At 34.5% G+C, this 23,246-nt stretch overlaps 1 protein-coding gene across 1 annotated transcript in view; it reads right to left on the bottom strand.

Moving 5' to 3' along the window:
* LOC128984124 (nose resistant to fluoxetine protein 6-like) overlaps positions 1–4,322 on the bottom strand; it is a 67,182-nt gene extending 62,860 nt beyond the window's left edge. The window contains exon 1 of the mRNA XM_054403410.1: positions 4,215–4,322. Within this exon, the coding sequence (XP_054259385.1) occupies positions 4,215–4,284 (70 nt within the window). The 5' untranslated portion in view covers positions 4,285–4,322. The remainder of the gene's footprint in view (positions 1–4,214) is intronic.
* Positions 4,323–23,246: the final 18,924 nt, after the last annotated feature.

The raw sequence follows: 23,246 nt of genomic DNA, 5'->3' as shown, positions 1-23,246 counted from the left end.
ATAATACTAATTCAATAGCATTTTGTTCCTTTAAGCTTGTGACGAAACCCCCTCCCACTACACATGTATAACCCTCTCGTCACATAGTAAAATACGAAGCTTGTTCTGTGTTCTGGTGTGTTTCAAGTCAAGTATCAAATCACTTTATGTAGATTATGTTAATGTTCTTCTCTTGTTTTAGAGTAAATTCATAAGTGTGCACTTTGCTCTTTGGTTGTAATAAAATGACTGTTACATGGCTGTAGATTACTGTTGCAATCAGTAGTTTACAAATACATGTCAATCCATAGGAACTTAGCTTGACTTACAGCTACATAAGGCCAAAATAAAAAAAGTCCACTGTCCATAGAGATGAGCTTCTGCTTCAATGTACTACGATTATTACGACAATTTTTTCATTCGAAGGAGTTCCATGTGGGATTTTGATATCTTGAAATCTGTGATATTTTGCTGTGGAGCGAAATCTACTTCCAAATCCAACCCAGAGCAAATAAGCGTTAAAGAAGGCAATATTTCAATGTGGTCGGCAAATTAATTTTAAAAAGGTATGCTATGCTATTTTCAAAACGATTTCCTTTAAACAGCAGTAATTGAAATTAAGAAATTAAGTGGTAGCCTTATAAAAAAATATTTTTACTTTCCTAAAAAAATACCAAAATTAATTGGTGAAAAGGCAGACTATAATTATTGTATTCGCCTGCTTAGTTTAAATATGGTATTTTCCAAACAATTTGTTTTTAAGTAATTTCAAGCGGAGAACTCTCTGTATTTTAATGAGACAGGCAGATTGAAAACTCGTATAATAAAATGTTGTAGTGATGTACACGTGTGGTCATGGTAAGATGTTTAGCCAAACCTGTTTATATGCAAGATCATTTCTGGCTTATGGATGGTTCTGTATTTACTGTATGTAGTCAATGTTAACAAATATGGCACTAAGATTCTTTGTACTCTCATAATGATAGCTATGAACAAAATCATTGCTTGTAAAATCGAATAAAAAGACGAGTAAAAAAATACAGTATTAAATCTCGATTATCATATAAAATACAAGTTTCACATTTCGCAATTGGATGAAAAGATGTAGTAACACTTCGGCCCAGTAACATTTCGGACAAACTCAAATTTCTTAGAAAAACAGTATCACTTCGTCCCACTCGCTTTTACAGATGATTAAATAAGCTAATGGAGTAACATTTCGGCCCGACGGGCCGACGAAAAATTGACAAGGGTTGAGGAACGCAGTTTAGGTAGTAAGAGGTACATGAGGATGCGGAATACTATCCCCCAGAAAACTACCCCCCCACACGTGACGTCACAAAATCTGCTAACTTACCAATATGGAAGCCGTGTCCGCGACTGGAATACTACCCCCCCTAGACAAATCCTGCTATGTAATTTTAATTGTAATTCGAGTAATTCCGTTGGATAATAGAAAATGCGTGTGGTGAATATAAAAGAGATTTTCGAAATGTTACAACAAGTTTGGTTGGTTAGGTTAGGTTAGATTAGAACTGTTTGACAACTAAATTTGAGTGTCCGTGACTGGAAAACTACCCCCCGGTCTCTGACGTCAATATGACGTAGGAACCTGCTTGGGGGGGGTAGTCTTCCGGGGGGGAGTCTTCCGGCGACCCAGGTACATGACCTGTATACTTTGCAACCACCCTCTGGTGGAATGTCGCCCAACCGTCACCCCTTGCATCCTCTGACCTCACATGACGGAGAATCTGTGGAATCTTACCTAACCTAACCTAACCTAACCTGTCAAATATTTTGTTGGGACGAAGTGTTACTAGTGGGCAGGTAGAGAGTTGGACCGTAGGCCACATCTGAGGGTTTCGGGCCGAAATGTTACTGGGCCGAAGTGTTACTTGGGCCAAAGTGTTACGACACGGATGAAAAGTCTATCTTTGTTTGGCTAGTATATGATACTACTCATGAACCTGTTCATTTTGTACAGTACCGGTGCTTATTTATTTTATAGTTTGTTTTATAGTAAACGATGGATATGGATGGCAATGGATAGTCACACTGCTAATGGAAAGTAAACCAACAACTGTGAGTGGCTATTGTAGCTTTATAAATGAAATGTTTTAATTTAAGAACATTTGTAAAAAAAATTACCCCCCATAAGGTTAATATTAGAGAATTTGAAAGCCATCAATAGATAATTGGATCAGTTGAGTTGTACACTTACTTGTAAGAGTATTAAGTCAATTGTAAAACACTTTCTCAGGTATTTTTTGGAGCAAAAATACTAGATAATTTGTATTGAGCTATTACTGTTATGAACCAGTACACTTCATTGAAAAACACATTAATATATTGCATAAATTAACATAAACAAACGAGATGACAATATAACAAGACAATATAAAATTTTAGAAAACAGTAATCTTTATTCAACTTAAAATTTTAAAATGGCGGCCATTTTAATTTTTAAAACTTAAATTACTAAAGAATGGCGATTAATAATAATTTAAACAGGTAAGATTATTCTTTTCTTTGGGACTGCATGTTGAATTGTATGTGTGTTTTTTTTTAATTTTTATACAGGTTGACAATTAAATGGTGGAAAAATAAGGAAACCTATGGCTTTTTCAAAAAATGCTATTTAAACATCCTCGAACACATATACGATTAGAGCAACTTTATTAAGTTTCATGGTGATCGATAAAAGGTTTGGCCACGCATTAAGGACAGGCGGACATCCGTTATTCAATCTATACAGTACAATATGTATATATCTTCAGGCTCATTTTAAATAAATCATCATGTTTTGTGTTGGACTTAACTACATTAATTATTTCTGGAAATTGTATAGTGTTAACAAGATGGACGGATTACTTTAAATGAGTGAGTGAAATCGTATACTGTATTTACATTCTCAATATAGCACAACAATATAGGTTTATAAATAATGTTATATGTTATGATAACGATTCACACTTAAGAGAAGGATTAAAATATGCAAAGTAAAATAGTTTGATGTTGAGAAGTATTTAAAATGAAGTTATCAGTATGATAGTGCGATAGAGAATGTGCATTGTGTATCAATCTGACAATATTGTATCCAATGTCATAGAATGAACACACTCTCGTACGGGTTTATAATACTTGTGAAAAGGGGCTAAAGTCGACTTTATGTAGCTACTTGTTAGCTATATACCTACTAACATTTAAACATAAAACAACCCAAAAGAAGACAACTTCAATCAAAACGCTCTCTATTATTCAATGGTAATGAGAAGTTTACCACAGGTTTTAAAGCCATTTTGTAGAGGTTAAAAAACAAATTATTTAGCATTTTAAAGCGTTGTTATGTAAAGAAATTTAATTAAATAATTAAAAAAACTTTCAATTTAGTTTGATTGCATTGAACATAATTTGATCAAATTTGGAAATATTCTTTTCTCTAAACTATTAATTTTTTACAAAAAAAAATACTTTATTACTTTCCCTGCAGCAGCAAACATAAGTGCTCATTACACTAATGTTATTTAAATATGAAATGAATCTGAAAATTGTAAGATGCTATTTTAGTGGAAATCCAGCCAGGTAAATGGAAATTCTAGTCTCTAGGGTTGGCGCGGCGGGAAATATTATGATTTGTAAAATAAAAATAAGGAACTCATAGTATAAAACTGTATAAGTTAAATCTATACACTGAATATTTTTTAGAATGTTAAGCCATAATAATGATTTATACTTTGTCAAGATGAATCAAGAGGATATTTTTTTCCTACCATGGGTCTCTTCTACCTTAACAAACATAACAAGTTTCATAAAGATCGGTTGAAAATTTTCAATGATACAAATGTGTATTTAAAAAGTACAAAATGGAGGATATCTAGTTATCGAAGTGATTTTGGAAAAATGTTATTCTTGATTTTCTCTTTATTTTGACCCAAGGAATCCACTACGTAAATTATGTTCCCACCTTTTTTGAACACCCTGTATACGTTTTTACACACCTATCCTACAAGTATATATTAATTTGTCCTCAACATTATATCTACGTTTATTTATTACGTTTGATTGATCCTGCTTATGAATGGATTGTTTACCACATGTTCGTATTCAAGATTATTTCCTGTAGTCGTCAACTCAAAACCACCAATTCTAAAACTGAAATTTACGTAAAAAATGTAAAATGAACGTCTGTATATTTAAAAGATTATGTTAAGTTATGACAAATATGGTATGCTTACCATTTTCAATCGTGGCGTGTGAGGGTATTGGCCCTAAGAGACATGTTATCAACAGTATCAGCGCGTACATGACGACGGAGGGTCCACGCTCCGCACTGGACTGGTAGACACTAGACAGGTAGTGAGGTATAGGCTAGTGGTATAATGGTTGTGGTAGGTATGCCGACCTTGGCCATCGTACCTTCGCGTCTCACACCATTTGCGACCTACAATACACAAGGTTTGACGGATGCTCCTTGATGAATTTTCAGTAATTAGTGAGTAAGTTAATTATTTCTTCACACGTCAAAAATTCCACCAGTTTTTTTTTAAGTTTTGATTTCACCATCGTGCCAGAAAATATTACTTTGTAAGAAACTTATGATGAAGTTATGTCCTTCATATGCAGGCTTACTTATGACAAATAATGGCTAAACGTTCCTCGTCAGACAATCCTTGACACGTAGTATCGAGTGCTACATTTATGTTTCGGCGGTTATTTAAATATCTCCACCATCGTCAGGCTAACAAAGGATGTTCTTCAATGAACTAATCGCACTTGAGTGTAACGGTAACGGAGTGTACTGTGGAACATCGTTAAGAAGTTTAAAAATGTCATCAAGAGTGGATCTCCATCAATCTTGATTTGTTATTTTGAGGAAATATGCTCTGAGGAAATAAAACTAACCTTAACATGAAACTTAAAGAAATGCACGCATTATTTTGTATGCATTTTAAATGTTTTGAAGCTGTCAACATTAATCTAACTTAAAGATTTTGAGTTTTCTTACGAGCTTAATGTTTGAAAATCATGGAAAACGGGGTTGTTTCAAGATTCATTTTTAGGGTTTTGGACTACTTTCATCGGCTTGTCTCGTAACCTATTTTTGATGGACACTGGTAAAATTAATATAAATAAGTGGCTATCCCGTTTAAAAATATATTGCGCAAAACACTAATAGGTACCACTATTGAACCAACTACCAGTACTACGTGAAATAAATCACAAATTTGCATACTTTTTACTAGATTATTGTGCCAATCTAAAAATTACTTCTTTTTAAGTTAAGCACAAACCAAATTATAATAGGCCGAGATAAATTAGACATAATGTGAGAAGTGAAGAGTCGTAAACGAAACAAAAATATTGTACATTAATTATGAGGATGAATTCGACACCTTCGACACTTTGAGAGAAGTGCTCGTATTTTACGTATATCATGTATGGTTACATGCCTTGTAGTTTGTTTACAACAATAATAAATAAAACATAATTACAGTGTATGTATTTTCACCAAAACATATAGAATCAAGAATGGTCCATTCTTAGTACGCAAATCAGCAAATTGGAATCGGGGTTGGTTGAAGATATAGGAAATAATATTGATCTCGTGGATACTACAATGTAAGAAATATCATATGACCGGCTACATGTTCAATGCTGCGGTAGTGGTGCGGTCATATTATGTTACATAGTGGCCTTCCTGGCGGTTACAGGGAAGTTCTATCTCTTGAAAATCGTATAAGCATTCGAAGCATCGAACATGATTGTGGAGTGAACTACAATCCAGAAATCTTGCTGCCAAAAATTCGTAGGCATTAAGTATCCACAACTTTGTTGAGCGAAGCTCTTATAAGTCGACTCGTATGCATTTCGTAATACGCAACTCCTCCTAGACGGCTGAAGCAATCATTTTCAAAATTCGCTTGGTGATAAAGACCAAATTGGTGAGTGCTAACATCTATATGACGTTAGGAATCCGCCCCACGGGCCCTCAAAATTACAATGTAATCCTTATGGAAGCAGTATTTGACACAAAAACTAATGCATAAGATCAGTTGTTGACGTAAAGGAGTTATAGTAACTGTTATCATGGATATTAGAAAAGAAACGGCTAGGATCAAAGAACATAAACAAATTACGTCACAAGCTTGAACCACTAATAACGTTGGTTTGGACGTTTTTGGCCGTTTCGGGCTAGTGTCGTTATTTGTATAGGATCAATATAGTTTCTGTTCTAATATTCATCTTGTTTTGTATTATTTTAGTTCGTGATTGGTTCTCGGATTCAATTTGAACATGATTCATTAACCTACAGAACAAGTTTATTATTACGTGTATTTGTATCTTAACTTTACTTTTATACTTTTCTTTGAAATGGCGACCATACAAATCAGTGTTCCATTAGTTTTACCTTGCGAACTAAACATTGTTATGGCAAGTCTGTAGTTATAACTGAAATTGCAAACACAACGGAATCAACCCACGGTGACGGTAGGTGCTTGGTGGTCTTATTGCATATCTGTGTGGTTGTATGGCTTTATCGGTGCCATTTTGATCTTTATTCATGCCATATGATCTTTCAAATCAGATTATATATTCAGATTATAGATTCTTTTATTTACGATTCATATAAAAAATATCGACAAGATCAGAACTTTTCAACATTGTTCGTATCACGGTAAGAAAAGAAGATGCGGTTTTAAATTAGATTTGTCACTACTGAAAATCTATGAACTTCGAGTCAGAACAGACTAACAGGCACACAAATATATTCTCCTTATGTTGTCACAATGGGAAGGTAAAATTAGCTCCTTATCAACATTCTGAGTTAATGGAAGATCTTATCAACCGGGCTACATATACCGACTATAGAGAAAATATTAAGTATCAAAAGAAACAAAAAACTTTCAAAAAACTATTTGAATAATACATTTGTAATGGCGAGCTCCAAGACTCACTTAGATGAATCAACATCATTCTGGTAGTTTATATAATTTTAAGATCTGGTACTACTACTTTTACCATCAGATTGGACCGTAAATACCCTCTAACATTGTACCAAAGTATGCTCAACTTTATAAATACGACGTTAACACAGCTGTTACTCACAGAATAGGTCAAAGATGCGACCAAGTGCTGATGCGTGATTTAAGTGACTACTTGTAGGGTCTATCTTTATTCCACACAACGAATATAATGAACAGAAATCAAGGAATGTAGGAGTATACATAAGCAAATTATCTCCATAGAATAAGTAGCTTATTAGGTTATCAGCATTGCGCAGTTCATACATTATTTATTTTTCAAATGAAACTCGAATTAAAATAAAGCATTCATTTCGTTAAACTAATAAATGGGTTTGATTAACATAAAATAGTTTATAATATAGGCCAGCTATCAGTTCTATTTTATGTAAAAAAAATAAGCTGCCTCTAATTAAATACAAAGATAAACAGTATTTGTTAATTGGTATGTCTCTTATTGCTGAAAATATTCCCGTGGCAGAGCACGGGCGGTTAACTAGTTTAACATTAAATTTGGATTACTTTTTCTCCAGTCAACTCTGCAATGTATAATAATGAAACCAGAGACAACGTAATATATACAATTATTGATAAGTTTTAGTTACTTCCCTGTGTTATGTCTTATATTTTTTATGAAGCCTTTTACAGTTCAAGGCGATTTGATATGTAAATTTGTTATGCCGAATTTAACATTCGGGTAGTTAAACATGGGAGGTGACTAAAATAAACGTGGTAGTGAGTGCTCTTGGAACAGCTGAACAAATTATAATGTAACTAAAATTCAAATATAAAGTATACTAGCTGTAATCCGCGGGCTTTGCCCCGTTTAACTTCTTAATTTTCAAGATGATCTCGTTCGCATGGCTCAATCACGTCCTGGTTGAAGTTCGTTCGCTACGCTCACTCACCTTTAGGTTGGAGCTCGTTCGCTGCGCTCACTTGCCTTCAAAAATTCAATTATAACCCCAATTCAAAAGAGTCTGTGTTTTTGTAGGGACTGCCAGAGCACATTTAAATGCAATTTACTTTTTTAGTTTGATGGTTCCTCTACGTTTTTTTTTTTTTTTTTCAATCTGATTGTCTCTTTACGCACAGTTAATGACTTTTTATATTTTCTTGTTCTTTTTGTACTTTTCACACCCTGTGTAAGCAACTTCCCTGTGTAATAAAAAAAAATGGTTTGGGTATAGTTCACTGATAAATTGTAGTTCCACATATCCAGAATACTCGCCATCTCGATAGGTAAAGTTTGGTACTGCTGGACGTCTAACACTGAACTTGAGCAAGATTCATCACCTATGATAAAATATTTGTATGTTTACCACTCATTAGCAATTATCTGTACAACTTGATTGTTCTGGTGGCCGTAGAGAATAATTGATATTGATCAAAACAATAAGTTTCCGTCCCCTACTATGGATATTATTTCATATTCCATACTCAAAACATAAACTCAATTACCACTTTCCTTCAGATGACTTTGCAGGAAAACTAAAACATTTCATAAATACAAAATGTACACCAAAACATAAAAATAATGTTCAAATACATTTATAAATAATTTATTGTGGTATAAAAAGTTAACAAATACACTTTTCCTTGATCAAAATCGTGTGTTTATAAACAGAAACTCATAGATTAATAATTACATACTGAAAGTGAGGTTATAAAAATAATAACAAATGTCTGACAAACATTAAACAGCTTACGAATAATTTATAAACTGTGTATTGTTTTCTTCAATAAGAATTGTATTGACTCAACCTTTGAAGGGCTGTAGGTCGTAGACCAACGTAAATTCTAAGGAAGTTCGGCAAATCTACACACTACCCCCTTTAATTTGAGACATAAATCTTGTAGATCGGTCCAGTAATGACTGAGAAAACAGTGTTACAACTGTGTATTAAATATATAGATTGTACTGGCTTAATGAATAATGATACATATCACGATAGCCTGAAGTAAACATATTCAATATAAGTAGGCCTATATATTGAAGTAAAGAAAAATCTGCTCTGTATAGCTTCCAGGGCTATTCTTTTGGGCTTTACGGTATATCTAGTTTTGTGGTAAGACACTAAATTTCACTATTTTTTCTGCCGTCACGGAATAAAGACCTTTAATTTGAGGTCCCTCCCGACGTTCTACAACTTCCCAGGCGCCCTCAATTTTGACGCAAAGAATCACCTTACGTAATTAAATATCCAGTGCCCGAAAACTCGACCAAAAATATGTAATGTACAGACTTCTCTATTTTCACCCTACGCTGGAAATAAAACATGTGATTGGAATTTCTTCCATTTGTTTTGATTTACTGTTTATATTGCGTTGTTATGTCTTCACCAGCATGGCAACCCATAAGGCCCATGTTAATTTGTATCAATTAAAAAAAAATTTGTGCTTATTTTTTAGCTAATTTAATTTACGACGGGATTTTGCACATCTACAGAAAAATATATTTCCAACAGTATGCGTAGATTCGATGCACACGAGTGAGAAAAAGGGTTTAAAAGAAACATGCTTGCCTATTAATATATAGATAGATGGATGAGAAGATTTTTGCAGTTTATATTTTACCCCTTGCTAAAACTAGCTGATTTTTTTGTCATGACCGATAGTTAAACTGCATTACTGACAGCTGAGTTTAGTTTAGATCGAGATAAAGGAGGTCGACTGTGTAATATATTGCAAAGATATTACGTTACTAATTGCCAACCAGCTCGCTGGAAGGTTTATGGTGGTTTTATAAACAACATGGTTATTTCATGTTAATCAATGCGAGCTTATATTTATGTCGCTCGTTGAAATTAAGATTCATAAAGGTTAATGTAACTTGGGCTTAAGAAAACAAATATTATTAAGGCTGAATATAGACTACTGTGCCAAGTAATAAACTATTACGATTTTGAATAAATTAATAACAAATTCAAAGTCTAAAGTAAATACACTAAGTCAGTGCGCCTTAACTTTGTACAATGGATTCAATCCCAATGTAACCACGGCTAAACCACTTGTTCTAAGCCGATCATGTTAAGGCTACGCTAGAAAAATCTAGCTTTTCACATGCTATGGATCTGGAGGGTGCTACCCCCACAGTTATCTAATGATTGTTTTGTATACGGGGTACTTAAACCCTTACTTGTGCTGTTTTAACTAGAACTAGTGTACATGTTGCTCGAATTCGAGCAATTGCAAAGTATTACAGGAGTTATTTCAAAACGAATAACAGTCATATTTACAATGAGTTTAAAAGAGACAACTCAAAGATTACTGGTGTGAACTCAGTAACTCAGACCATATTTATCTTCGTTATTGATAAACCTAAAGCATTCCGGCCGGTTTTCACCTTCTCAAAATGCCTCGCTGTACAGGCAACACAGGTCATTGATAGAGGGCCAATTGAGAACGAAAAGTCGTTTTGGGGTAGTGTTAAGGCGCATTTGTAACCTAATAGTTGAAATTGTCCATGGTCAGGTGCTGACTGTTATGAGTTAAGCCTATTACGCACCACTGTTCTGTAGCTGCGGTCGTCATGACAATTACGCCTCCTGTTTATGTTTCGTTGTCGTCGAGTCCTAGAGGCATTTAAAAGAAAAAAAACAAATAAACAAATGATAGCTACACAAAACAACGATAAATGCACAAATTTAATTTACAATCATGCTAACTCGATCCGTCATAGCGACACAAAACAACGATGAATACATAAATATCTTTAAGATACAACCATCCTATCGCGATCCGTCTTGGAGGTTATGTTTTCACAAACTCAAATAGTAAATAAAATGTACTCAGGGCGTTTCATTGAATTGAAAAAAATAACAGCAATTAAATATACAGCTGATCAAAATGTAAACAATTATGATCTCCATAAGGATAACATGGGAACTTTAACAGCCACTGGGGCAGAGCCCAAGGGACTTTTCAAAAATGTAAGGCCAGTTTGCAAATCTACACGACACGCTCTTTCCAATGAGACGTCAATGGATAAAATCGGTTAAGAAATGGCGGAGGAGTTCAACCGACAAAGTTTCATGTTTATTAATTATACTAGGGTTGCTTTCAGAGAGGTGAAAGCCAGTTGAGCGGAACAAACGTAATATTGATATTTGTATAAGTAACTAAATGTAAAAAGGTCAATAGATTTATTTACTAATGCTGGTTTTAAAGATTAAAATTATAATAATTCAAATTTACCTCTTCGAGAAGTGCATTATGGTAGTTTTGACCAGGAAAATATTACAGTAGTTGGAATCTGATGTTAACATCCAAAAAGGGCATTTAAGTATAAAAAAGAGAAAGGAAATTTAACATTCAAATTTAACTGTAGCCTACAACAAAAACATTGGACTTCATTTTTCACCCTTACAATTGGTTAAAGTATTTAAGTATAAAAAAACAGTACCTATTAAAAACGAGTATTGTATAACAACAGGAGAGGAAATGTGACATTTAAATTCAACTGTGCAGCATAAACATCGGTTAAACTCAGCTTTCTTTGCTGGAAATAATTTATGATTGTTAATACCAAGTATTCTTGATGGAGGATATGATTGTAATGTAACTGGAATGTAGGTATTCTGCCATTATTAGGACGATTTAGCGACGGCATTTTAATACTGGCCTTAATAATACCATTGGCCATTGAATACAGTAGATTTTGATGAAAATGCTGGCTACAAATTCAACATGGGGATGGAATGTCTAGTTGTATTGATAGTTCTGCTTGTTAGGGATTATGTAGATAGGTCCCGAGTGTTTCTTGCACTAAATGCGTCGGGGCGCTCTACCATGGACCTCTGGGTCCTGACCTAGTGGAACCCAGGTGGAGTGACGCTTAAACAAGCAGCCGGAATCCCTGGTTAGGATTGAGGGGCAACCCTCCTTCCGAAGGGTCTGCTTCGGCAGCCGGCGAGCCTGATGACCTTAAGTCATCCGCTCATGATGTGCTAAAGGTTGATGCGTAAGCTTCGGCCTACATCATGGAGCCCGGGTATGTCCTAACGGATAGGTACCGGGTATGCAGTCAGGGGGCTTCGGCTCTCATGACAAATAAATGTAATGTAATGTAATGTATTGATAGTCAAAGATAAAACATAGGCCTACGAAAAATGTAGGGCTATTTTAATGTAAGACTCAAATGTAAAACGCCTTTAAAAGACTAAAATAAACTGAATTATCAGTCATGTATTTCAATGTGTAAATCGTAAAAACTGCAAAAAGACTTACTTATTGAACAATAAAATAAGATGGCTGAAATGTAGGCATAAACATAAGTAAGAAGTAAACATCGCATTCAGCTGATTTAAGTGAAAACAGAATAATATAATAAGTAGAGAAGACATGCCTTAAATATACAATGTAGATAATACAATTAGAAATTAGTAGCCTACTTCTGGACAGGCCTAGACAATTATCCATACCGTGGTTAAAAATGTACTTCTATAAGCCCAGGTTTACTTATTACGGTTGTAACTGGACGTATGTATAGTCCGTGGCTTGGCAATCAAATAACAGTATTTATATAGGATAGGCTACTGTTATCAACATTTGAAATGACTGAATTGTTACCAAATTACTGTTTCACAACAGCTCGGCAGATTCCATTTTCAGCCGAGCCATTAAAATGAGGATTTGCCGAACAATTATTAATATTACAGAATAGTATATAATGATATACAACTTTTCACATTCCATAAATTATATGTTAGTTTTGCTATGGTCAAAGGTCCAAATCCAAATGTTCTCTTTTCTTTTGGTCAGTATGTAATAATTTGCTAGAATCATTGACTTTATATAAAGTCAAAGCTAGAATACTGTAGATGGTTTGTTAAGTTAAGACCATATGCAAGCATTTTTGAAATCGTTTCCCCGTTTATCCTTAACCAACTATTCCTTTCCAAAAGATAAAAATTATATGGTGCAACACAAATAAACAACCCGATCACCTACCTATAACCTACACTTTACCTTCTTAATCTAACCTTACTTCAAAACACTTAATGTAGTCACGAATGCTCATAAACCCCGACCTACCTTCCCCACATGCCTAAATTAGATCAGTGTTCAATCTGCGTTTTATCAATAAGTGTAATAACTTACTGTAACCGTCGATGTAATTCAACATAATATAACCTATGAGGTATTATCGGATTAAATGCCGATTTCGATGCGGTTCGATATATCGCTTATTAAATCCTGATTTCTAACATCGGCTGTTTCTAATCAGCTGGCAACACAAATAGGTTCCCAAGAAAGTAGTCACCGGTCCGTATCCCTCCGCTCCTTGTTTATGCTCCGCGCATTGAGAAAGTAGTTCCGTATATTTTCTCGATTTTCAGTGAATTCCGCGCCTTAAAAAAGTGTTTTAATGGCATTTTCTTGTTTATTAAAATCATAGGAATGGTTTAAAAACGTTTAAAAGAAAAGTATAGAAAGTTCAGAAATACCTTATGATTCTCTTGTTTACATTTTTCTTGTAAACAAAAAAACTGTCATAGCTACTTTAATCCCATAAGCCTAATGTTAAAAATTTGAAATTTTAAGTTAGTTTTAAATTGCATTAGCGTTATCTAATTGAAATTTGTTTGTTTACAAACCATCTCATTATTAGTCTAAGTAGTCTTGTTAAGTTTGGCTGAAATGTGTTCAGCCGTTATTGAGTGATGGTGTTATATTGCTTGCATTGAAGTTGATCCCAAAGAGCTTCGCTCGCTTCGCTCGCTCCGCTCAATAAACTAGTGAACCTGTGCGGCTCAATCCCCCGCAAAATAACATATGAATTTAGAAAACAAATTCATCGTGTTATATATTGACTCGACGACAATAATTAAATACAGTAATAATAAAGCCTTAGAAGGGAAGCAGTCCAGCCATTTTTATAGTAAATTAATAAGTGTTTAAGTTCAAGTATGTTATAGGGTAGTTATTTTTTAAGATTTTTAAAAACACATTTAACAAAACATTTTATTATATCAAACCAATAGGCCTTTGTAGCATATTTTGAGGGTTATAAAAATGCTGCTTGAAGAAAACACTTTTAAAAACAAACACTAAAAAAACGGTATTTTAACCACAAAAGCACTTCCATGAATACTACGATTTTAGTCTTCAGGAAGATTACCCTCGTCAAAATTGTCCGTAATGAATCAGAATACTTTATTCTTGAACATAGAGTACAGAATATGCGTCAAACATTACAGAGATTTAAATATAAAACAGCATAAAGTTGTTGGGCTTTGAGGCGCTGTCAGTAGTGATGGTTGAATGGATATGTGTAACCTATTAAATGATATAGCCTTACTTAAAACAACATATAATATAGTTGCTCATGACTGAAATTGGTCTGGGTAAGAACAGTGCTGCTCTTTAATTATAGGGCTTAAGTTACTTGGCTTGGTACTTTCATAACTGCAAACTCAAAATACACCCACAAGTGAAAAAGAATCAAGTTATTGTAAAAAAAAACCTATGTTTGTGTAACAAAATTATTCAAATGAAGTTGATGATTTATTGATTCGTCGATCAGCTGGTTTGTTTCAAATGAATTAATAATGTCAAAGATTTGAGATTTTAAATACATAATTTATTATAGTAAAATTTTATAAACCATGGTAACTTATTCTCAACTAAATTTTACTATTCTCAGCATTAAAATAAAGTAGTAAGATCCATTATGACTAGATATTAAGGTATACAATCCTTGATTGAAATGTAGTACACATTAACAGTCATAATACACAGCAATTATTATGTAGTGGACTTTATGACTATATGTTCAAGTAACAAACATGTGTTTCTGTAAATAAAAAGTATCTTCCATGTTATCCTTATGGAGAAATACGAAACTTTAAAGGGCGCCAGGGCCTCACTCTCTAGGTATTTCCCTAAAAAGGAAGTTTCCTGCACAACTTCACGTTACGCTCATTCCAATGACACCAAAAACCTGTCAATCGGTTCAGTAGTTTTGGAGGAGTAATTGTCACACAAAAAATTCTTGCGTATTAAATAAGTACTAGTGTCCCTGTTGCTCGAATTCGAGCAATTTCTAAGTATTAGAGGCATTATTTTAAAAGGAATAACGTTCATAATTTCTGATTACTTTAAAGGATTCGATCTAAAGATTATGGAAATATTCAAGATGTACATAAAAGAATATATCAATTTATCCAGGCTCTCTCGCTTTTTTCCATTGTAATATTTACGCCAACCCGAATTCAAATACAGTAGTAAATATTTCATTTCAACCAAGTCAGTAATAATGTTTGAAGCAAACTGTAAAATTAGCAAACTTATTGACTGTTTAAAATTAACATATGTTTTTCTTCTCACTTTTAATTTTTGACAACAGCTGGAGTTGCATTACAAATTTTGTTTCCCATGTTAATCTTATGTAGAAATATGAAACTTTAAAGGGCCTCAGGGCCTCACTCTCTGATTATTTCCCTAAAAAGAAAGTTTCCTGCACAACTTCACGTTACGCTCTTTCCAATGACACCAAAAACATGTCAATCGGTTCAGTAGTTTCGGAGGAGTAATTGTCACAAAAAACATGCTTGCGTATTAAATAAGTACTAGTGTACATGTTGCTCGAAATCGAGCAATTGCAAAGAAGTACAGGAGTTATTTATAAACGTTTAAAAACTAATAACAGTAATAATTTTCGATGATTTTAAAAGAGTCGACTAAAAGATTATTAACTAATGGAAATACTCACAGCTTACATAACAGTCCTATTCCAGTTTAAAGGGATAATTTTTAACTATCAAACTGCCCATGGACGGGGAAAGGTAAGCTTACAATTTAAGTCAACGTAAAAAAGCTGTCAGCTTTTATAATGTACCGTACCTAAGTTATTTAGTCAATTTGCAGACAATAAAGGTGTAGGCTATTTTAAACTCTAAAGAATAGAGTTAGGCAAAAACTGGCAGAACTCTGAAATGGTGTTATTTATCATAGGTATACTCATATGCCAAATCCTTAAAATAAAAATTAAATGATTAATAACTTTAGTAAATCATTAAACAAAAACCAACATCCAAAACTATACACATGTTTAATACAACATAGATAATTATTTACACATTGACTGTTTACAATTAACATATGTTCTTCTTCTCACTTTTAATTTTTGCTTCACAACGGGAAAAATCTGTTTCATAATCATTGAAATAGATTTAGGAAAATAAATTAAATAATTTATCATAAAGTTTACGATTAATTAAACCTACCACATACATAGTTGTTTTATTTTTTTGGATCAGCTGTCTGAAATAGGCATTTTTGACAGTTCTGGTTGTTTACTTTTAAATGTCAAAGCAAATGTAAACATTGTGAATTTTCTCATGCTTCCATGGAGACCAATTATTAATATCTAATTTCTGACAACAGCTGGAGTTTCAAAACAATTTTGTTTCCCATGTTAATCTAATTAGTGCAGTAAAAATAAGAGAAAAATTTCATAAACCTAAAAAAAATTAGCACAACCGGGGAATTTGGTACAGATGTTGGGTGTACCTTCCTTTTGAACATACTAAAAGTCCCCTAAAATTGAAGCTGTGCTACGGCCGCCATATTGGAAAATGGCGGCATATTTCTGTATTTTTTGCTATAGTGACTTTATTATTAGAGATACAGGAAAAAGCTAAATGTACAAAATGTAGGTCATCTATAAATACACATTTTTTGTATTTACCATCTTTCTCTAAACCCAACGGTTTTTGAGTTATTTGTTATTAAGTATATTTAGTTTTTTTCTATTTATCAAAAATAGGTGAAACACATGGAAATTGACCGTTACTTTCAAGGATTATGATAATTTATCCCATTTAGTTAAATAGTGTGATATTATAAAATCTTAAAATTTTAGCTTATTTTATGATTAAAACAACTATGCCACAGCAAACCTGCAGACTCAGCAAATTTCCATTTGATTGGATGTTTTATTAATTGTATTTAAATAAAATTAGATTCAACAGGTACCTAGGTTTGCTGCTACAGGTAGGTTATTATAGTGTTTTTTTTTTAAGTAAAATATCAATAACTTAGTATAAAATAATTAATTTTCCAAGTTTGATCATAATAAATCTATAAACAAACAAACTGCAACAGTTAACTAATTCATAATAATAGCATGGTAGCTTAAGATTTACAATTTACAAATTTAAATATAAAAAATTTGGTCGTGTTTACTAAAAATATGGCGATTATTCATCACGTTTCGAATACTAACCGAAGGGGTTTTCAAAAGGAGATGAAGCAAGTAATTTAAGTATTGTAATATTAACTTGTACCAAGTATCGGAAATATTGTATGCAGTGAGGAAATCAACTATATTTTGTAAACTACGCAATAGTCATATTAATATTTTATACTCATTTTTACTCATTTAATAAATTAACATTTTAATTTTTTGAAGGCACTACCACTATCACTCTGATATCAACTAAGTGGGATGAATAATTGTCGTAAACCTTGAAAGTAACCGTCGATTGCGATGGGTTTCACCGATTTTTGATAAATAAAACTAACTATACTATACCATACTTAATTAGTCACCAACATGAACTAGACACGAAAAACACCCTTCCAAATTTACAATTGGATGTCAAGTATAGTTAGTTAGTGTGGTGGTGCCATCAAAATACTAAAATGTTTACTATTAAATGGGTAAAAAATTAAGATAAAATATTAATATGACTATTGTGTACTTTACAAAATATTGTAGATTACCTTACTGTATACAATATTTTCGGTGCTCGGTACGAATTAATATTACATATAAATAACAGGCTCCATCTCCTTTTGAAAACCCATTTGGTTAATATTCTAATCGTGACCATTCACCATCTTTTTAGTAAACACAACCAAAATTTGTATATTCAAATTTGTTTATTGTAAATTTAAAACTCCCATGCTATTCTTATGAATTAGTTAACTGTTGCAGTTTGCTTGTTTATAGATATATTTGGATCAAACTTCGAAAATTTTTTATTTTATAGTAAGGTATTGATATTTTACTTAAAAAAACACACTATAATAACCTACCTGTAGCAGCAAACCTAGGTACCTGTTGAACCTAATTTTATTGATATACATTTTTTAATAAAACATCTAATCAAATGGAAATATGCTGAGTCTGCAGGATTGCTGTGGCGGAGTGGTTTTACTCATAAAATAAGCTTAAATTTTTAGATTTTTTAGTATCACACTATTTAACTAAATAGGATAAATTATCATAATCCTTGAAAGTAACGGTCAATTTCCATGTGTTTCACCTATTTTTGATAAATAGAAAAAACTAAATATACTTAATAACAAATAACTAAAAAACCGTTAGGTTTAGAGAAATATGGTAAATACAAAAAATGTGTATTTTTAAATGACCTACATTTTGTACATTTAGCTTTTTCCTGTATCTCTAATAATAAAGTCACTATAGCGAAAAATACAGAAATATGCCGCCATTTTCCAATATGGCGGCCGTAGCACAGCTTCAATTTTAGGGGACTTTTAGTATGTTCAAAAGGAAGGTACACCCAACATCTGTACCAAATTCCTTGGTTGTGCTAATTTTTTTGGGGTCAAAACATATTTTTACTGTACTAAATGGAGAAATACAAATCTTTAAAGGGCCCCAGGGCCTCACCCTCTAATTATTTACCTAAAAAGAAAGTTTCCTGCACAACTTCACGTTACGCTCTTTCCAATGACACCAAAAACATGTCAATCGGTTTAGTAGTTTTGGAGGAGTAATTGTCACAAAAATCCTGCTTGCGTATTAAATAAGTACTAGAGGTCGTCCAGTGGTCGAAACTCGACCAAAAATTTGTAATGTACAGACTTCTCTATTTTCACCCCACACTGTAAATAAAACATGTGATTGGAGTTTCTTCAATTTGTTTTGATTTTCTGTTTCTATTTCGTTGTTATTTCGTCACCAGCATGGAAACCCATAAAGCTCATGTTAATTTTTTTCAAATTTCAAATTCATTTCTTGTGCTTATTTCTGAGCCTATTTTAATTTCAAAGGGATTCTGCACACCTGCAGAAAAATATCTTTCTAACAGTATGCGAAGATTTTTCCTGCGTTGCCCACAAGCTGAGAAAAAAGGTTTTAAAGAAACATGCTTGCCTATTAATATATAGATATGATAGATAGATATAGAATATAGATTAGACGATTAGACTAGAACTAGATGTTTACATTTAGCGGGAAATGCAATATCCTAAACCATTTGGTCCGGTTTCAATATTTGATTAAACTCAATTTTTTGTGTACCTTAATAAAGGGACGAGTTAGAAAACTAGGAGTTTCTAGCTTGGAGTTAGGAAATCTAAAATGAACTTGTATTCAATGGTTTGAATAGGTAGTAGCCATTGACTATCCTACATGCCATGTGTAACACAGCTGATTCAGATTGTTGGATTTAGATTGTGATCGCTGAAATCGGAGCTGGAATCACGTATTGCTGGAAGGGAAAAATACCTAAAAATAACTTAAAAAAACAATGTCCCTACTATTTTTAAACAGGTGCCAAAAAACGGGGAAACGTCAACTTCTCCTCGAAACGGCTAGAGTGTTACTACCAAAACGTTACTGGGTTGAGGAGTAATTTGGCCGATCTCTACAAAATGCCTTGGTTAATGTTAGTGTTTACCAGCCTTACCCTGCTATAAGTAACTCTGAGCTTGGTCTTCCTGGCTTTTCAATATTCAAATATGTGACAGAACTAACTGGACCAGTAATAAAACTAGCGGGGATAGTGTTCTCCTCTCTTTGCTGTACGCAGTCCAATATCCTGTTTGTTACCAAATCAGCATATCAGCTAACAATATTGAACATGTTTATGTTCTCTGCAGTATTGGTAACACCAAATTTCTTCTGGGAAATGTTTATATTAGGCCTGGCAGGACTTTACCAACATACTCTGTTATAAGTGACTCAATTATTGAAGTTGTCAATTCTGCTGGAACTCCTAGCCAAATTCTCCTGATAGGCGACTTTAAGCTTCCCAATATATGCTGGGAAAATGTGGATGTCTCAAAGGCTCACTAGGTCTTCACGCCTGATTTTCAATATAGACACAATGTATGATTTTAAACAGATTATAGTGTTAGCAAAACGGGAGTTCCGATGGAGACCTGTGGGGGTGCGTGCGTCGTGCGTTTGAAGAGACTTGACCTTGTCTCCATCGGCACTCCCGTTTTGCTAACACTAAATACAATCACAAGCTATCGAGGAGTCTGTTTGGATCTCATATTTTCTGCATTTGCCAACTTCGGTAGTTGAGGAGGTGCATGATGTTTTACTGATGGAGGACAGACATCACCCTGCTCTTATGATCTCATTTGAGGTTCTCAACACAACTTCTACCTGTACACCAAAATTTGTCACAAACTTTCATCGTTGCAGCTTGGAGAGAGTTTTTAATCTGCTTCAGTCATGTACTTATCCCGGCCCAGCTGACCTTCAAGATGTGGAAAGAGCTTTTACAAGCTTTTACAGCGTTTAATTCTTTCAGCAACCGTCTAAGCCAAGCAGTCATTGAGTCGTCCCCTCTTAAAAGACTTAGTGTATCTCACTTCCCTCCTTGGTTTTCATGCATCCTCAAGAAAATGGTTATCCTGAAGAAAATTCCACATAAAAGATTCAAGCAGACTCATAATATAGATGATTTCGTAACATTTCAAAACCTCAAGAGAAGAACTTGGCACGTGAATTTCGAGCAGCCTATATGAACAGGATTGAGGAAGGCATCCTGATTAACATTAAATCTTTTTGGCCTCATGTTGAAAGCCTAAGGAAACCTCCAATGGCATAATCTACAATTGTCTACGAGACCAGAGAGGCATCTGGACCTTCTGAAAAGTTCGAGCTCTTTGTTGAGTATTTTGCTTCCGTTTTCAGTGACAATCAAGTGCCCGTTCCCAACTTCGATTATGACTCTAACATCAATCTCTCAGGCTGTCAAGTATCTACTTTTGATTTGCAATCAAAGTTAGAATCTCTAAATCCCAACAAGGGAGCTGGCCCATGGAATACCACCTATGATTCTCAAATATTGTGCCCCTGTCCTCGCTCCTACGTTGGCCATACTCTTCAATTCTCTCTTGGCAGCTGGAACCTTTCCTATATTCACTTAAAGAAAGCCATGTGGTTCCCATTTTCAAGTCGGGGGTTAGAAAGAATGTGATAAACTACAGGCCTATTGCAATCCAATCCTACCTTGCCAAGATTTTTGAAAGCATAGTCCTCGAGTACCTGGTCCACCATCTTAACAGTATTCCCTTTAGACAACTAGCATGGCTTCAGACACGGGAGGTTGACACTGACCAACCTACTCCACTTTCAGGAGTACATTATGTCTGCGTTTATGGATTCTTCTTCAGTGGATTGTGTCTGCCTGGACTAAGTCCTTTGATAAGGGAAACCTCGGCCTCTTAATACTAAGCTAGCAGGATATGGCATCTGTGACTCTTTGCTGAGCTGGCTGAAGGACTACTTGAGTGGTCGCTCTCTCCTTGTGAAATACGAGGGGTCAACCTCCATGCCTTTTGGTGTCACGTCTGGGGAACCTCAGGGTTCGCATCTCGGCCCACTGCTATTTAATGATGTTATTGATGACAATGGCCTCATTATCAAGACTGAATACCTCATGTTCGCCGATGATCTGAAGGTTTTCTGCAGAGTCACTACCCCTCAGAGTTGTGCAGATCTTCAGCTTACCTTGGACCGTATTGAGGAGTGGTGCCGTGCCAATGCTAAGGAGCTCAATATTTCAAAATGTCAGGTAATTACCTTCAAGCGTGGAAAGGGCGGAGTTCTCCATGACTATACCATCAATGGCTCTGTCGTAAGAAGAGTTGATGAGTCCAAGGACCTTGGGATTGTAATTACTTCTACCCTTAGTCCGGAAAAGCACTTGCATTCCATTGTTAACAAGGCATCCTCACTTGGATTCGTTATGAGATCTACGAGGGATTTCAACTCGCCAAATTCACTTGTTATTCTTTACAAAACTCTGGTCCGACCAATTATGGAGTAAGTAACGGATCCATTCTATGGTCACCGTACCTATCAACTCGGCCATCAGGATATGCTGAACAAGATCCAAACCCGCTTTGTCAGACCGTTGGGATTTAGGATTGGCTTTGACTACAGTGACACGCCTATCAGAGAGGTCGAAGAGCTTTTTGATCTCCAACCACTCCAGTCAAGAAGAACCATTGTCCGGCATCAACTTCACAATCCCTAGGGGAACACGTTCCAGGGCTAGCTTTCGGAGAAGGTACGAGCCCTGCTACTACGCTTATCACCATGGACTTCAAGACTTCTTAGACTTGGCTGCATTTTTGCTCCTAAGCTAAACTCCTTTGGTGTCTTGGCCAACTCATTCAAGAAAAAAGTGCAGGGGCTTCTGTAGTAAATCCATGTAGATCGGACTGAATGAAAAGTGCAGCTGTCGCATTGACCTGAGTTAGCCTATATAGTATATAATTTATAGCTTTATCTATCGCATGTTATAGCTTATTGCATTTATTGGCTAGGTTATTGTTATCCTAAGAGTTATCTATTTATTGTTACTCACTATTGTTATCGTTATTTGTTTGGAGCATTGTTTGGAGTATATTGACCTACTGAACAACTGTTCACATATATTTACTGTTTATTATTGGTTGCTTTGGATGTTACTGTAGTTAATCATTTAATTGTAGTGTCACTTTGATATCTATCATTAGCCATCTTGTTCACGTGTACCATATTTCAAATCTTCACTATTTGTATGGGTTATTAAATAAATAAACAAATAACTAAAAAGGCATAGATAGGCCTATTCAATTTTATGAATTAATAACCTACCTAATTAGGGCATAGATAAATGTATTTCTTGGTGATTGGAAATGCATTAAAAGAAAATTAAATATGCAGAATAACCCAGACAGCACACTTTATCCCAGGGACATCCCATAGTAGTCCCATATGTCCTGAGAATGTCTCGGGATATGTGCGCTATCCTCAGGATATCCCGCAAAATCCCGGGACGAGTACGAAATCCACAGGATATCCTACAATATACTGTAATGTCCCGGGATTTGTAAGTTAACCTCAGGATATCCTGTAAAGTCCCGGGATATGTACGAATGCCATAGGATATCCCAGAATGTCCCATGACATCCCGGGACATGTACAAAATCCACTGGATATCCTGTAATGTCCCGTAATGTCCCGGTAACAAACTGAAG

This window comes from Macrosteles quadrilineatus, unplaced genomic scaffold (genome assembly GCF_028750875.1).
Source record: "Macrosteles quadrilineatus isolate MER2022 unplaced genomic scaffold, UCM_ALF_1.0 Scaffold_2__2_contigs__length_208266976, whole genome shotgun sequence".
NCBI lineage: Eukaryota > Metazoa > Arthropoda > Insecta > Hemiptera > Cicadellidae > Macrosteles > Macrosteles quadrilineatus.
The sequence above is the reverse complement of the archived record's forward strand: the minus strand, read 5'-3'. Positions and strand labels throughout refer to the sequence as shown.